The following is a 17,655-nucleotide window of genomic DNA, read 5'->3' as shown; positions in this document are numbered from 1 at the left end:
CACTTGACATCAATTGCAAAGTACAAGTAGATTCATGCCCCTGCAGTGGGATAAAGAAAGCGGCCCAGCAGTTGATGGCTGAAAGACGCTAGGCCTAAAATGACTCGACAGGACAGTCGTTGTTGCAGCGGGGGATAAAAGTCTGGCCTCATGTTGCGTATATTGCGGTACCCTCATCTCCAGCCTTTGCCTCAAATTGCATTCCATGGAAACATCCGACTCTTCCTGTCAACGTATGACCCCCTTCAGAATTTAAAGCGGCGATAAGAATTCACTCGAAAGAATATCCAAGATGCATGCTGAGAAAAAGTTCACGATACATGCAAACAAGAGTATTCGCCGAGGTGGGGGCGGAAAAAAAAACAGAGAATCGTAATTGCTCATCAGTGTGGCGAGGCATGTCAACCGGCCGTCTTTATTCACCACGTCAAGGCAGCAAGGTAACGTGATTAAATAAAGAGCCGGCGATCGATAGCGTTCATTGCAACACCGGGGGAAGAGAATGGCTCCAAGAGAAATGCTGCTCATGTTTCAAAAAGACCATTTTGGCGGGGTGGCCGTGCAACCCCCCCTCGCTTGTCCAAGGTTATCGCTGAGCCCGTCAGGACAACATTTTCCGCCAATAAAACTGGCAGATTGGTCCGAATGTTTGCGTGTTTTGTTATCTGCGTCCTGACATTGGGACTTTGCTGCATTAAACATCTGTCAAATCTCCTCCTCCTGAGATAGCGCAACTCTTTTGCACATCTGCACATTGTAACGCCTCGGGGATTTACTGACAGTCATTTTTACGCCTTTTACCAGCCGCCGGCGAGCGGCAAAACTGTGAGATTTTATACACAAGCCACCCCGGTGTTCTACTCTCCGCGGATTTGATGAGCGAACAATGTAGGCCTCTCGTGTCCAGCATTAAAATACAGTCGCATGGCCCTCACATGCTCAATTTTGACATTTGGGAGGAAATACCCGCAGAAAAGCAACGCAAGAACCAGAACTGTGAGGCAGACGCAAAAACTGCATGCTTGGATGTGACAACCCGGTAAAACGCCTTTCGTAGGAAGATTACAATCCGGATGAATGGCCATAATGGCTTAGTTTTTAAAAACAAAAAAAAAAACCTCTTCTGGACATCTAACCTTTTGACTTCATTACCATAACAAAGTCGGTCTTTTAATCGATGCCAACCCGCTTGCGTGAAAGACAAGTCGCCTCTTTGTAAGAACCCGAAGGTTAAACTACAAAGCTTAAAACAAATAATTTTCCTGTAGGTCAACACTTGAAAAGACGTTTATTTATCCACGCGGGATTTTTTTTTTCTTTTCCACTTTACTTCCTTGGGGGAGATTAAAAGGTTCAACTGTAGGACGTTCGCTCAAGCTGGAGCGAACGCTTGAGCAGCTGCTTGACCTGCTGCCAGACACAAATTGGAGGCCGCGCTGCCTCTGCGTTCCTTCGCGTCACACGTACCTTTGCGCCTCAACTTTATTTCCGCAAGCGCACCTTATAACCGGAGCTTTTATACGCTCATGTTTTAGAGGCGCGTGCATTTTTGTGGCAACGCGGCGTAAATCTTTTGATGAGCTCCCGTGATCCGCGCTGGCTGCCTTCCCTTGTTAAGACTTATAAGATCAAACTTGGAAACAAATCCCAGCAGACATGTTCTGGCTGCGGTTAATCATTTCATGTCAAAACCTCCGCTGGCCGCGCCATTCCCTCGTATCTCTGTGTACCAAGAACCGATCGTCGATGAGCAACGAGACAAATGAAGTCAACTGGAGTTCCGCCATAGTATCTTTGGGTGCCCCCATCCCCGCGGTTCCTTGATGTGACATGGTCAGGTCATCCCAGCTGAAATTTGATACATCGACATACATCTTTGTGAGCCTCTTTGAACATCGCGTGCCCTTCCGCAAAAACAAAGACGGCTCTTGCTGCGACATTGAACACTCACCAAATCATCTCTCAAAGATAAGATATCCTTTATTCGTCCCACACTGGGGAAATTTACAAAAGGCGTGATGACATTCGGGTGACAAGTGACGTAACTCAATTAATCTGCGGGAGGTTTAAGATGATTGAATATGATGGCAGACAAGAGTGGACGTCAACGAGCATCCAACACGCATGGAGCCGCGCGTTCGTACGAAAATCGGGATACTAAGGCGTTTTTGCCTGCCGCCATAGATTTGATGAATTGTGAACTTTTTAGAATGTATGCAAATGTCGAGTTTTCATTCAAGAGAGCTGGACGGATCGGTGCATAGTGTGACAATGCAAGGCTGTGCTTGGAGCTATCGGGAGTGACTGCAATCCGTTGATTTCTTTGATCACTTTCAGGTAATTATTCAGGAATAAATTGAACGAGGGGGAAAGGGAGGGGGGGCGCTTTCTGTCACCAGAACACAGCTCCTCCGTGATATATGCTCTGCGGGGACACTCTGCGAGCGAACGCTTTATAAAGACACATGATAATGGGCACCCACCGAGGAATGGATTTTAATGCAACAGAGCAGAAGGCCTGCATATATTACCGCAACCTTTTTTTTTAGATTTTACACTTGCGCTCGTCTTCAGACCTTCTTCTTTTATGTGCGCCGAATAGTTTTTGTGCAGATAGTGTAGCCGCCACCTGGGATTTGCAGATGATGTCAGCCTCCAATTACATTTCCAAAATTGATCCGAATGATCTTGAAATCCACAGGTCCAATTTGAATGGAGGAGAGAACAATGTGAGGCAAAGAGGTATTTTGCAAATTAAAATTACACTTATTTGGGAAAGAGGTTTCTGGACCTCTGGCTGGAACACAGGCATGATCATTTTCATTCAAACCTATTTAAAACAACCCCCCCCCCAAAAAAAAAAATCTTTCATCATGCAGAGGAAAAACTAAAGTCATCGGGCTCACTGGTTACAATTATTGTGCTCTAACCTGCTACTTATGGCAATCACAAGAATAATAATGCACAACTGCTTTGACGGTTGCGAAAGAGCATTTCACAATGAAGCGATAGTCTCTCCTCAGTAACCAAAGGTGATTTTGAGGCTAGGCCGCTTGACGCAAACTGTCACAAAGAGGCGTGCGGCATCATTTCCTCTGACACATCTGAAATTGGTTTCAAACGACCCGTGTGTACACAGGCTGACGTCTTGTGTTGCCATACGGAAGGCTTACATCGTAAAGGACAGACACAGTTGATGCGTTGTCGTGGAAAGACAACCAACTTTGTCTTTCTGGTTTTATAGGGGCACAAGGAACATGGGATGTTGGCATATTTCGGTTAAAATGGGACTTTTAAGATGCAGATTCAGATAACTTTATTTATCCCGTGGGGCAATTTGAGTTGTGCGAGAGTGGCTTATTATAGAGCTTATTCTTTTTATTGGACTGACATTGTATGGTTCAAGTTCTGGAACACAATTCAGATTTCAGTTTTGCTCATTGGTGGCACAGTATCGGTTTGGATCATGGCGGTATAACAATATATATATATGGCGGTATAACGATATATATACGATTATATCGATATATAACGATATATATATATATATATATATATATATATATAGGAGAGCAAAGAGGAAATTGCACATCCCAGGTGCACAGTCCATTAAAAAGGAAAACCAAACAAACACCTGTATTGTACCATGATTTCAACTCATGGGGGGGGGGGGGACTTCGGTCTCGGCCAACAAAGCGTATGCATCATTTGTAAAATGTATTTTTACAATTTGCAATTGCTTTTTTTCTCAAACCAAAAGGTGACAGCCACAAAGTGCTTTACTGCCCTCGTGTGGTCATTTTCTTCCTCTTCCTCCAGGATCGCTCTCAGAAGTAAACCACTTTGCCAATGAGATTCCAATTAAAATGATTAGCTAGGGGGGGCATCCATTTTCTATTCTGCTTAAACCGTTACAACCAATTTGATATGCTATTGTCTTAGTTTATTTGTTTTTTCTTACTGTGATGGACAATCGTTTCATCGAGAAACAAAATCATGTGAGGCAGCAAACATTGCGACGGCACGCAAAAAACGGCTGTCGCATCTGAAAGCGACTACAAGCGACTACTTAAAATACGACGACACAGCCACTTTCAAGTCATTTGGCGGCTGTCCGAGGAAATGTCCTCATGTTAAAATGCAGGCATGCCAGAAATACAATAAATCATTTCATTTGCTTTGGACATTTATGGCTAGTTAGATATGAAAAAGCCCAGCCAAAGTGACAGGCGAACATCACTAATGGGTGTGGCATTGAAGGTGGCCTCATGATGGAGAGATAATGACACAATACAAGTGGGTCAAATCGAGGCGGTGTTCATAGAGGTCTCGCTTCCTGAATGATGAATGGTGGCTGTATGTGTGTGTGTATGTGCAATGCTTTTTTTGCATGGCTCTCAAACGTGCAGATCTCACCAAGCTTAGCCTCATACTAAGCACGGTTAGAAGAATCAGAACAGCTTTCTCTGCTTGCAGCAGTAGAACTAAGTGGGATGCTGCATGGATAAAATGTGTTTTCTAGGTAAATGGAGAAAAGATCGGAAAAGAAACAATGCAAGTGATTCAATGCAATTGCGAGAATCTGGATCGGATCAGAATCAGGAAACGTTTAGTATTCTTTCTACCCTTAGTATTCTTTTCTGAAGTACTTGTTGACTTTGCAGGTTGTCACGTAAACTACTAAGCCGACGAGGAAAATTTGCTTCTGTTCTTCCATCTGCACAAATTTCATCACGACTTGCCCTTCGGTGTCCTGATAGTGGACGAGGAAGTGTTCCGCGGCATGGAAAAGCGACAACGGCATCTCCGGGTGCTTCAGGGCAACTGGTGAGCTCACGCACCAAAAGGGTCTGTTGAACTCATCGAGAAGAGTGAGGCTCATGATACAGCGGTTCTGAGGAAGAGAAGACGTGTGTTAAAATGTGACTGTGGGCGAATTGTACAAATTCATTTTATTTATTCATTCATCATTGATATTACATATTAATGATATATGCATCCTTTATAGGACGCATATATCATTAATATGTTTTATTTGTCAACGACAGTTGTCTGCGCTTGTGAATAGCTTCTAAATACTGCTGAAATCGAATTGAATACACAGAAAAACTGGTTGGATGCCAATAAATGCTCAGTAAATTTGTTCAAAATCTTTTCGTTTATCTTTGGCACACAATTTTTTTTTTTCATCCGATTAAAATCTCCGTTTGGTAGTCCTCGGAACTTTCTACCAATTAGTGAGTGAGTGGCTCCAGAATAAGTCAGATAGCAAAGTGGCAAAGCGGCACCTTGACTTCGCCTCGCAGGGCCTCGCACCTCCAGGGCAGAGTGACATTTCCTGATAAAGGTGCGTGCTTTGAAAAACAGCTGTCGTTCATGGCAGAAAGTTGGATATGGCCATCGCAGATCTCATCTGAAAGACATCATGATACTGGATGTTCACAGCCAACACATGATCAATATTTATTTTTGTTGCAGAGTTTATTTGGTCATATGTTTGTTTGCAAATGTCACACCTCAAGTTGTATTATGTGTATCCGATGGAAAAAAATAAATCACCTCTTCGGCAGAATAACTGAGAGAAACTTGCAGACACGATCTCGCATTCAGTGCTGTGGAGAACTATGTGTAGCCGGTATCCATGGAGACCATAATCAGGATCGATGTCATCAAATGGGGCTTGGAGCACACGCTCGACGTAGGGACTACAGAAAAGAAAAGAATACATTTTAAACGTGTTCTCACGTAAAGCCAGTAGAGGGGGCTATGTGCACACGTATGAGCAGTCGTCAGAAATGCTGCTGGAAAGAATGACAAGACGACTGAACTATTTCATTTTATGATTGCAACGCTTGTGTTGAAATTAAAGGGCACTGTTTTTGTTTTTTGTTTTTATTTAACGATGGTGGCTTACACTTCATTGCAATACAGTATTGAATATTTTATCTTGACAGAAAGGGGAAAACGCCAGATTGACCACACTTGGGCCAAGCTGATGAGGACAAATGAAAGAGAAAAAGAAAAGAGGCGTTAGCCCACCTAAGAGAAGATCCCTGGGTACTTCTCTCCAGCAGCATGTACAAGTGGAGGGTGAACGTGACGAAGGCAACACTGCGCTGCTCCTGTGAACAGAAGACTTAAATTAGCAGTTTCGTTGACTTCTCTTACGATGGTTGAAGAATACCTCCAAAGTTTTACATGCATATTCCTTCCTCATTTAAAACGATCAAACCCACTTGGCTCAGTCAAATGCACGTGTTCGTTTTCGTCACGATCCAAGTTTGCACCTTTCAGAACTACAGAATTGCATTTTGGCTGCTAGCTAAACCGGATTTTGTAGAAACCTTGGTGAAAGGGGCCATATTTTCCAACCGAATCTTTCTCTGAAAACATGCGGGCATGATGTGATGTCAGAGCAAGAAGCTCGGAAGGAAGAAGGACAAATAGGCTGATGCTACTCTGTCTAAGCAGTCACAGTTGTCAATCAAACCGCTCAAATCCTTCAAAGCTTGTTGTTGCAATTATTTTGTATCCCCATTTTTTTTCTCCATGTTTATCTGAACTGTCTCAGATGCTTTCCCCCTCCCCCCCTTTGGCCTTTTTGTTCCATTTTCTTTGCCATCTTTCAAGAAACCGTGTCTACATAAAATACAATTCTCAATTAAATAGAAAAGACACATTTGAGTGGAGTGGTTTGTGAAGAACCGCATCCGTTTGAAAGAGATTAAAAAAAACAAGAACAAGAAACAAATACCCTCCAAAGCCCCATGACAACGTCGGGCTTTAATAGCTTCAATTCAACTAGTTGGTCCTGGCCATAGTCCTGCATGCTTTTGGTCACACTCTGCATGTCCACCACATCCATGAGGGACCTCCAGCCAGGTCTGTCAGAGCAAGAAGACCACAATCAATTTCACAGCGAAGAGCAGATGCGCCGGAGCGGCAGTTGGATTCGAATGGATGCAGACCGCCTTACGCCTTGAGTCCGGGGCAGCTGAGGGCTACTCTGCTGACGCCGTGGAGCTGAATGGTGGAAATCTTATGGAAGTCAGGCCAGAGGGTTCCATTCCAGCACAGCACCGCGGAGGTCTCAAAGAACCGGACCCAGCTAAGATCGTACGTGACTTCATTTTTTGATTTGTCCATGACGGTCAGCTCCCAGGTTACGTTTCTAGAATGCCAGAATTTCCATTTAGAGCATTAGGTTAAATCTGCAGTATCTGCAGTGTCCAGTTTTTTTTTTCCTCTTCTTTTTAGTCCGTCTCCCTTTGGACGGATTGACAGGACATACTGTACATGGCAGATGCAATTCTTGTTTCTTTTCCTTTTGTTCATTGCACACACATACGTGTGTTGACATGTACAGTATGCCGAGTTGGACCGTAAAGAAGGGGAGAAACATCTTCGCAGGTTGGCCAGACAAAGAGATGGAGATAGAAAGGATGTGTAGCAGGCTTGGGTGATGCCCGGACAGAGATGGAAATGTGTTAATGGCTATTCTGTTTGCTTCATCGGCCGTCAAGGAACTTTTGGTGAAATGACTAGTGGAATAAAATACAATAATGACATACAAAGAAAATCACCTGCTCTGATGAATTTCTTTGTCTGTTTCAGTTTAAACTGAGGCTCGGGGACTGTTCCTATTGTGCTTTAGCTTGTGCCTTGCTGAGGGAGAAACAAAGGCAAAAACTGGAGCACCCTGTGAGGACCGAGATGACGATGGGGAATTGGCCTGCCATTGTCTGTATGTGTGATGTCTTCTGAAATGCTTATTAGGAAGGTAAATCGCACGCTCCGGAGTGTCTCAAACAGATAAACCCCGAGGGGAAGTGTCTGACTTGGTGGGGAAGGAAGCGAGAGAAACTACTGTATGTGTTCCAGATGAGAGGTCGGCAAGGGGCGCGGGTAAGTCATTTATTTCAACAATTCAGACAGCCTTCACGAGGAAAACACTTATTTCCATTTCCCACCTTTGTACCACACAGCAACCGGCACGGAAGTCAAAATGGAGCACCTTACAGTCTTTAATCAAAGGTTGCACCAACCCAGCAGAGAGTTAGCGGGGAGGCGGTGAAGGAGCCCAAGCCCCGATCACGGATGCCGAAATACAGTTCCTCTGAGTATTCATACCAAGCAGCAACCCCCCCCCCCCCCCCCCCCCGCGCCGCGCTAATCTGGTCAAATGTTCTGCACCAAATCTGCCAATCATTCAACTTCAATGTAATTATGTTAAAACTCGGTATTACATTAAATGGAGGCTCTAAAATGGAATGTAAATCTAACACCTCAATAATAGTTCTACAAAGGATAATTCCAAACAGGTGACCCTCATCACAAAACAATGAAAATAAAGTTGTATCTGAGCAACAAAAAACAGTTTGGTTCAAAAATGTTTTGGGGTCTGACGATGAACTGGAGTCCTACCTATGTAGGCTCCCATTATAAGATGCAACGGGATGTAAAAAAGTAGTCTGATCACTTTGCAGCCATGAGAAGCAGTCATAAAAACTGGTCAGACCACAAAATGTGAACCGTGATATGGCGAGGGGATGAGAGTAGTTCATATGTTTAAACACGTATTGTCGTAGGTAGTCTTTGCCTTACCGGAGCATCTGAACTGCTTGACTGGGCAACCCTGTGTGACGGCTGATGACTGTGTTGTATTTTCTCCACTTCCTTCTGTTCCACGCATCAAGAGCTTTGAAGTAGCGTAGCTTCCAGTAGCCCCAAGGTTGATCTCCAGCCTCCAATGTGCTCTTCTCTAGCATCTCCCCAACCATGCTCATTGGCCTCTTGCTCAGCAGCCGCTTGCATATATTCCTCCATAAGACCCTGCATTGGTTGTGTTGGTAAGAAGGGAAAAGAATCAGTAAGGTGATGCCAAAAAGTGTCACATGCACTATGCATGCAAGACATTCTTTAGTAACACGTATTTGTTGTGGTTCTCCATCTTCATTTCCGAATGTTCCACTAACACCAACAACCTGCTCCATACCTGAAATTGGCACTAAACTAGCCGTGACACTGATGTCGTATTATTGAAATAGCCTACATCAAAATTATGATCTGAAGGCAGCTGCAGGGTTGAATTCTAATGATCTCCGCAAAGGTTCCCCAGACCCTGCTTTTTCCTCGCTCGTCTTTTACGATTGCATTGAATCCTGAAATCCTCTTCAGAGTGGATTTGTAACATGGTTGCCTTTTCATGCCCAGCGTGTGTGTGTGTGTGTGTGTGATACTACCTACTCATCATTGGCAAGTTGATAGAAGGTCTTACTGACGTGGCTGACGCAGAGGAGTGTGCCAGCATCCAGGTAGGAGAGAATCTTATTCTGGATGTCATATGGCAATCTACCAGAAAAAAAGTACCAGAACATCAAAACCCGGAAGAAAAAAATGGATGTTTTCATGCCACTTGCTGTTCTTCCTGCTGTTCTTTTGCGTGCCACTGGCAGGCTTATCATATCCCCTTGAATATGGGGATATGTAATGTTGAAAGTAATGTAATGATGAAGTGAACTGCACAAAGGTAATACAATTTCATGTGATCTGAATACAATCAGTAGGACATTTACTTTGACATGTTGACATAACTACTTACTCCCTGGTGGGGGTTCAATGAACACAGTAAATTAGCTCGGCATTTGTAGTAAACAGTGGTTAATAACTTAGAAGCCTCAAACAATTAGAGAAAATGATTTGAGAAATACGCGCGTGTTACCTTTCTATAACGCTTTCAAGGGATGCTCGGGGGACTTTATGAACTCGTTGTAACCTCGTTGATTTTAATGCTAACATGTTTGCACTTCTCTCGCTTCATTTATGACGGCAAGCAATGGTTTCACGCTGCAGAGATGATTTGTCGAACACCGCCTTTAAAACTTTGACCCGACGTCTTCATGAACTTAGAATTGTGAAGAAAACCCAGAAAACAACATTCACCCCATTGGCGTCCTGTCGCCGTAGCAACGTCGGTGTAATGTTGCATTCATGAAGGTGGAAAATTAGCCTTTTTCGATTTCCAACTGCGCACTTTTACAAACATTTCAACTGTGAGGCCCAAGATTTGTGAATATAGTTTGCTGGAGGTCTGTGTTGGAACTGGATAAAAATAAACAATCTACCGGAATAATCCATCTTTATTGTTCCCATTCGCCTCGATCGCTTTGAGGTCGGAACTGGAACAATACAGTACACTAATGCATCATACCTCCCATTTAATTAGCACTGCCTTAATGAAGTTTCCGGAAACTATATGGACTTGGAGCTTCAAAAAAGTAAAAATAAGTTTAAGAATTCCGTTCCGCGAATCACGGCAAATGTTTGCATGGAAAAAAAAGACTGCAGAACAGGTCGGTACGGAGATAACTGATGTGATCGAGTGGCTAAATCGTCTGTCGGACAGCTTTACATCTTGACAATTAAAGGCAACTTTTTTTTCACCTGCATAAAATAAAATATAATAAAATTAAATTAAAACTAATGTCTCCTTTAAGCTAAACTACAAATTGATGACAGAGAAATGCTGGCAAATGCAGTCAAGATCATGCAAAACTGATGATGATAAGTCCATCCATTCAGCCTCTAATCAGGAAATAGATTGTAGGCCAGCGTACTTGAGGGGGAAAGTGGACTCAAGTTGTGAATGGGTGAATTGAATACACACAAGCCAGCTCTGAGAGCCACCACAATATCAGTGGCCTTCAGCAGAATGCCTAATCGGCAGCGATAATCATCTTAAATGAGCCAGGCTTACGATGCCATTCATAAAGACGAGTTCAAAAACAAGTAGAAGACATATTTTGACACACAATCATATGAGTATGGAAGCTTGACTCAATTAGTTTGTCACCTCTACAGTGGCACAAATGAAATTTTGAAGCCCCTGGGAGGAAGCGGTCACGCTGATGTCATAAGGAGCTCACACCTAGTGATGTAAGAGACCCATGACACACTAACTCTTCATGCCACTTAAGGGTTTCTTTCAGGCCAAAATAACAAGTTAGGCTAATTCTACACGTGAATATAGGCCTACTATATGGAGATATTTATAGCTGACAGATGGACGGGAAGGCAGATGGATATGGAGGGTCGTGCCAACAGTGAATGCGCCGTTTAGTAGACATAATGTTTCTCAATGCGTGATGTTTTGATTGCATCCGATTGCATTTAACACACACTGCACAATATGTCCCCAACAACCACAGGGAATCATGCGTCATCAGCCCACATCTGACCTCTATGTGGACTCATTGCATGAAAGAAACGTGTGTAGATAGAAACACAAACCACCCATGGTAGGCTAAGTCATTTTCTCACACATACACACATACAAAAAAATAAAATAAAATAAAGGCAGATGGCTCGCTTTAAGAGCTGGCACATCATCGACCTCCCCGTTCCTGGAAGCCAGTAGGCACTGCTAGCTGTCAGGGGAAATAAGCGTAACGTGGTCGTCAGTCGGGCCAATCAGCTTTCCTGAAGGACGTGCGGCCCCTCTTTTAGGGCAACGTCTGCCCCTGGTATGTTAATGCCATATAGGCCACATCCCTTTTTGCTTGCATGTCCCCCCCTACGTGACATTTGATGTTTTTCCGTTGCTACGTGTCCTTTTTGAAGGCCTCGGGTCAGTTGTGGCTCGTGGATACCTGATGTCACTCTTCCGCATGGTTTGGCAGTCGACTCTTGACAGTGCAACGTTTGTCAAATCGGGTTGGGAAAGGGGGAAGGAGTACTGTGATTAAGCCGAAAATTCCTTTTTCTCTGCAGTGCAAGTCATGTGGAGCTTTGACGCCGTGCGACTGGTATATCAAGACCATCCATGCTCCTCCAAACCTTGATGAGAAAAGTGGAGTGTTCCCCCCCAGCCCCCTGGCTCTCAATCCGTAAACATGAACGAATCACCCGTGCTTTGTTTGAAACCATAAACCACACGTCGTCGTTGAAATGATACATTGGGATTTTTTTTTCTTCCTCACTTTGCTAAAATCCCATCCGTGCCAGAAAATGTCTACGTATCAGTCTTCATCTAATGTGCCAATCTATAAATATTCAAGCATCCTGGCCTTAAAAAAATATATACTCAGCTGCTATAATCGTGCTTGTGGGTTCCTGCATATCTGATCCCATTTGATTCCTCTTGTAGCATGCAAACATGCACAACAAAATCTGTACATGGCGCTAAACGGTCATGTGCGCACATTTCCAAGTTGCCGAATTGAAGGAGTGTCAAAGGCCTTGACCGCATCACTTGCATTGGGGTTCTACATCGGGTTTTACTCAGTAATCAGATCACACAAAGCAGGAAGGCAAGGGAAGAGCAGGGTAGACTGACCAAAACATATTGAACAAAAATACCAACAGGAGTTCACCGGGAAAATTCAAATACTCGAACAAAGTCTTGAAAATCACATTGAAGAAACCAAAGTAGCAAACACACGATGACAGGAATAACACATGGCGGACACTCACAATGATCCATCCAAGTCTGAGCGAATCCTGCGAACTAAAATACAAGCACAGTGATGTGACAACGAGAAACACCTGCACAAGACACAAAGGCTTGAGGGAGCTGATTGGTGAGCACGAGGGACCCGGATGACGAGAACAGGTGGCGCCACAAAGGGCCCATTAGGGAACAAAACCGAATGTAACCTAAAAAAAAAAACATACCGGAATCAGTGCAAACTATATCCACAATAATCAACCTGGTAACACGAATACGCATAAATCTTAAATTTATGACAGGGATAACGTGTCCGAAACCCCTTTCAATGCAGTGTACTTTGAACTCTAACGACTTCCATCAACATATTGTTAAAAAGCGAGCTATGTGTGAGGGAGAAAAGCAGCTCCTTGAAGCTCTTGGACAACATATTAGGAAGAATTCTGTGGGTGACGCAATTCATTTCTACACATGGTTGGAAAAAAAAATACATCTCTTCGAATGTCGCTCAAAATTCATCAGTGGGATTTTTTTTTTAAGGGAGGTTTGAGGACGTGACCAAGTGGTTCCCACTTGGGCGGAACTCAAATCAACCGCTGGGTGGCGCAAAAGCATCTCTATTCGGACTGCGAGCGAAGCGTCGACTTGCTCGCGGACACTGTACGCGGATGCTGGATGCGGTGCGCATCGGCAAGGTTATCCCGCGCACCCCACCCTTGATTTGGGATTAATCAGAGACAGACATGAGACCGCGGCAGTATATAAATGACACACACCGAGAGCCAAGTGGAAGCGCCCCCCCCCTAAACCTGTGAGAAAGCAAAACAAACACGCCCTGACTTTACGCGTGTTGTTATTCGTTCCGACACATTTGTAAGGAGTTGAAAGAAATAATGGGCGTGAGTTATCCATTGAAAGAGAGCCCGGAGACCTTGGCTGTTTTTTTCCCTCCCTCCCCCTTCTTTGGACCAACATCTGAGCGCTCATTTCAGTCGGTGAGAGGCAGAGGAGGAACCAGCAACATGGAGTGCGCAGGTGGGTCTTAAATTGCTCGTGAAACCTTTTCAAAAGTGCTACTTTAATCTTAGATTTCCCAAAATGAGCCGGGCACACGATAAAATGTGTTTCGCCGTTTACAAAGTATGCGCCGAAATCGATTGCAGCGACATTTTACGCACAGACCACGCGCTCAAATTGACCGGCGTCTCGATTGAAAACTATTCAACGATCGCCTGGGATTTTCTCTCACGTCAAACATTTGGTTTCATTTCTCAGGATGTGCGTCCAGCTTTGCGTGACCGTAAAAGGCCGCCTCCCGAAAACCAGCCAAGTCAAGGTGCGCAGGAAGGAGGGGAGACGCGGAGTCAGAGGGTGTTTTAAGAGCGAGCAAGAGGAAGAGAGGGAGGAGAGAAGGGGGAGGAAAGTGTGCACCAGGTGATCGAGTGCTAAGAAACCTCCACGGAGGCTGCCGGCTTGGAACACAGGATCAGCGACCATGGTGCGAGCGCGCTGCCCGGGACTGGCCCTCTTCCTCCTCCTCCTCCTGGGGTGCACGGTGGCTTTGTGCCTCGGCCAGAACGACACGGAACCCATCGTGCTGGAGGGGAAGTGTCTGGTCGTGTGCGACTCCAACCCTTCCTCGGACGGAGCGGTCACGTCCTCTCTCGGCATCTCGGTGCGCTCCGCCGGGGCCAAGGTGGCTTTTTCGGCCGTGCGTGGAACCAACCACGAGCCGTCAGAGATGAGCAACACCTCCATGACCATCTACTTTGACCAGGTGAAAACGGCATTGGAAAAAGAGGCAAATCTTTTTTATTTTCGCTTGGACGTGTCATTTAAACCATGAAAAAGCAGATAAAATAAAGCTGCGCGTCGAACGGGGTCGTTTTGATTTCATGAATGTCGTGCGTAAAACTCACCCTTTCGTTCATAGATGAGAGCGATTTTTTTACGTCGTATCTGACTTGTTGTATTTTACAATTGTTCTCAGTAATTCACTTTGTGTTTTGAACTTTAAAGTAGCGCTGTTGGCGCTGGTACCATTATGTTTTTTTTCTTTAGGATCCGCAACTGGAATCAAGCTTTTACGCTTGATTTTAAAAGTCGAATGCCATTTTTTACGCACGGCCTAAGAGTGTTTGATGAGAGATTTCATTCAAACCACATCCATTATCATGTCCTCTCATCCTTGAAAAAGAGACATTTGAATAAGGCGAAGCTATTTTTTTTAGATTTTGTTGAAAACTGCAAGCAGCCCCTTTACGTCTAAAGTTCTGCTTAGAGGCTGATTGTACACTTACTTCATGTATGCCTCTGTAACTAACGTGACAGCTCATTGATTAGCGATCAGTTTTCACTTTTATCTAAACCGAGACGGAAGAAGCAGCCGCCTTAACGCTGTTGGATGAACTCATTAGCAAGTGGCTTGAGGCGTCTTTACAAACGGCGCCCTGTTGAGTGGACGGTATTTCCACCGATGCCATTATCGATTTGGAATCACGACAAACTCCCGTCCGACGCGCAGAATGACACCCCGGAGCAGTTGGCGCAGGCAATAACCAAATATCTGTGCATCCAGGTTTTAGTGAACATCGGCAACCATTTTGACCTGAAGGCGAGTGTTTTCCAAGCTCCAAGGAGGGGCATTTACAGTTTCAGTTTCCATGTGGTCAAGGTCTACAACAGACAAACCATTCAGGTGAGCGTTTGTGATTTTTTTTTTTTTTTGCATGCAAGAACAAGTGTAAGGTCACACGAAAGGGGGGGAAAACCCCCAATCTCACTCCGCCCTCTATTGTTATCCTCCCCCACAGGTAAACCTGATGCAAAATGATTACCCAGTCATATCAGCCTTTGCCGGGGACCAGGACGTAACGAGGGAGGCGGCCAGTAATGGAGTACTGCTGATGGTGGAGCGAGAGGATCGCGTCTATCTGAAGCTGGAGCGAGGCACCCTCATGGGCGGATGGAAATACTCCACCTTCTCAGGCTTTCTGGTCTTTCCTCTATAATCTGACCTTGGATGTGACTCTGCTTGGGACGACAACAACAAGAAGAATAACAAAAAAAAAACAACAACCAACATGAAATTTATTTTAAACTCAAAGAACTTGTCAGCCAAGGAAGTCGATGAAACTCCTGAATGTCCTCAAACTCTTCCATCCTCCACCCACGACCCCTCCTCCTCCTCCTCCTCCTCCTCCTCCCCCTCCTGCTCCTCCTATGCCTCACATCCGTCTACTATCTTAGTCCAGTATGAACCGTGGAGTTTCAAATATTCACATCAATCAACTTGTATGCAGTCAGGACGTCGTCGTGGTGTTTGGAATTTTTGCTGGCTTGGGGAACTTTGCCAAAAAGGCCAACATTAAAGCAAGAGAGGACATGACATGGAAGAGGCGACGAGTGTGTTATGCTCCATTTTAAGTTTTGTATAGCCTTAAAGAATATATGCTTTCCGTCCAAGTGAAGTCTCTGGAATTATGGACATGCCGAGAGAGAAGCGCTTTCACGGCCAAAGCCGTCTTTTGCACGAATGGATTTTTTTGTTTGGTTTGTGCTGTCAATGGTGTTTCGTTTGGATGGTGAAAATAAGCCGAATTTGGCCACGAGAAGAAGAGCTATTTATGACAAGAAGAGGCCACTGGAAACGGCTTGACTTGAAGAGCCCTTTCATTGGAGGAAAAAAAAAAAATAATAATAATAAAAAAAGAACGAATCTATCATTTTTAAAGTACATTACTCACATTCGTGTGTTTTACATTGCGGAATTCGCATATAGCTCTTGACTGATTTAATGTTCAGTGACGTTGCTCACGAAATGTAACATGTGGAAACAATAGAAGAAGCCCTATATATGTCCCGCTTAATAAACAATATTGTATTGTAGAGACAAAGCGCAGATCTTTTATTCAAATGAGAGTTTAGTGGCAGCTTCAGATTGTCAAGCGGGCCCGTGGTCGCTGTCCGTGGTGCTGAAGTCTAGCTCAAGTTGGGAGTCTGAAATAAGACTCAAAGGAAAGAGTTGCGGTCTTTAGCGTTCGTATGATGTGGAACCGTTACGGCTCGATGTTCCACAACAGAAAAAAAATATTTCATATTCTGTTACAGTGGGAATTAAAATGCATTTTTTTCCCGTGCACTCTTGACTTAAAGTATCAAGGGCGAACCACCTCAGTGCTCCTTCACAAGACACACACACACACACACACACACACACACACACACACACACACACACACACACACACACACACACACACACACGAAACTGGTGTTAATAAAGCAAAAAAGTTTTAAAAAATGTTGTAAAATATGATCATGTAGTTTTGTGTTGATTGAAATAGTATCGCCATGCTGCACAGTAAACATTTCAGCCCACATACACCTTACTTGTTAGACACCCACACAAAAAGTGAAGCGTGTGAGAGCTCGCTCCAAACAAGTGAAACATATTCCAAATATTTATCTAGAAGTGAAGTGATGAGGCTAAATAAATGTAAAGGATCTGGTTGTTGTCCTGCTCAGATGTGCTGCTTGTCTCAGATGTGTTCCTGATGTCGAGGCAGCCAGTCGGGGATTCCGAACACAAGCCCAAAGTTACAATGGTGTCTGTTGGTGTTAGTCGATGATAACGAGCGAGCTTTTAATCTCTCCTTAATGCCCTTTGGGTCAAAAGGACAAGGTTATTAATGTTCGTTAGTTGCTGATCTTATTAGCGTGTGACCTTTTTAGAGACGTAATTACACTTCAAACCCATTTTATTCCTCGGATTTGGTCAGCGAATAAACATTGATATTCTGAGCCGTGAGGTGAAAATGTCATCGTCGTATCCCAAATGGATGCCCGATTGCGGATTAGAGCAACGGTATGAGACGTATACACTTTTAGTGACATATAATACTCTTTTGAGTAACACAGATCCAATGACACTGAATATAAAGAGTCGATACACCTTTCTTAAAATACCAATTTGATATGAGCAGAAAGAAGCACATTTGTGCTTTGAAAAAAAACTTTAAAAAATACTCACTAAATATATCCATCACCAAATAAAAATGTTCAGTTGCCCTAAATAATCATGTTATACTGTATGTGACGTCACTGACCTGTTGCAAACTTGTTCATACACAGGAAATGTCCTTCTATTTACACAAAGCGGGGATGTGTCTCATTAACAATCCATAGCATTGGTATTCACTTTTATGAAGA

General features: G+C 44.0%; 2 protein-coding genes across 3 annotated transcripts; one reads left to right on the top strand and one right to left on the bottom strand.

Annotated features, from left to right (window-relative positions):
• Positions 1-3,733: 3,733 nt before the first annotated feature.
• fbxo15 (F-box protein 15) lies at positions 3,734-10,167 on the bottom strand. 2 transcript variants are annotated; one of them, XM_052053892.1, is made up of 10 exons: positions 9,943-10,167; positions 9,722-9,846; positions 9,247-9,351; positions 8,605-8,832; positions 6,977-7,171; positions 6,755-6,884; positions 6,040-6,122; positions 5,560-5,705; positions 5,289-5,413; positions 3,734-4,894 (listed from the first exon to the last, which is right to left on the bottom strand). In XM_052053892.1, the coding sequence occupies exons 2-10, from the start codon at positions 9,796-9,798 to the stop codon at positions 4,628-4,630; spliced, it is 1,356 nt and encodes a 451-aa protein (XP_051909852.1). In that variant the 5' UTR covers positions 9,799-9,846; positions 9,943-10,167; the 3' UTR covers positions 3,734-4,627. The 2 variants fall into 2 exon arrangements, with proteins under 2 accessions (XP_051909852.1, XP_051909851.1); XM_052053891.1 differs by having other exon boundaries at positions 9,722-10,167.
• Positions 10,168-13,107: 2,940 nt separating this feature from the next.
• cbln2b (cerebellin 2b precursor) lies at positions 13,108-16,341 on the top strand. Its single transcript, XM_052053779.1, has 4 exons — positions 13,108-13,480; positions 13,721-14,222; positions 15,024-15,143; positions 15,259-16,341. The coding sequence occupies exons 2-4, from the start codon at positions 13,941-13,943 to the stop codon at positions 15,454-15,456; spliced, it is 600 nt and encodes a 199-aa protein (XP_051909739.1). The 5' UTR covers positions 13,108-13,480; positions 13,721-13,940; the 3' UTR covers positions 15,457-16,341.
• The last annotated feature ends 1,314 nt before the right edge of the window (positions 16,342-17,655 follow it).

Source organism: Hippocampus zosterae, chromosome 20 (genome assembly GCF_025434085.1).
Source record: "Hippocampus zosterae strain Florida chromosome 20, ASM2543408v3, whole genome shotgun sequence".
Taxonomy (NCBI): domain Eukaryota; kingdom Metazoa; phylum Chordata; class Actinopteri; order Syngnathiformes; family Syngnathidae; genus Hippocampus; species Hippocampus zosterae.
The sequence above is the reverse complement of the archived record's forward strand: the minus strand, read 5'-3'. Positions and strand labels throughout refer to the sequence as shown.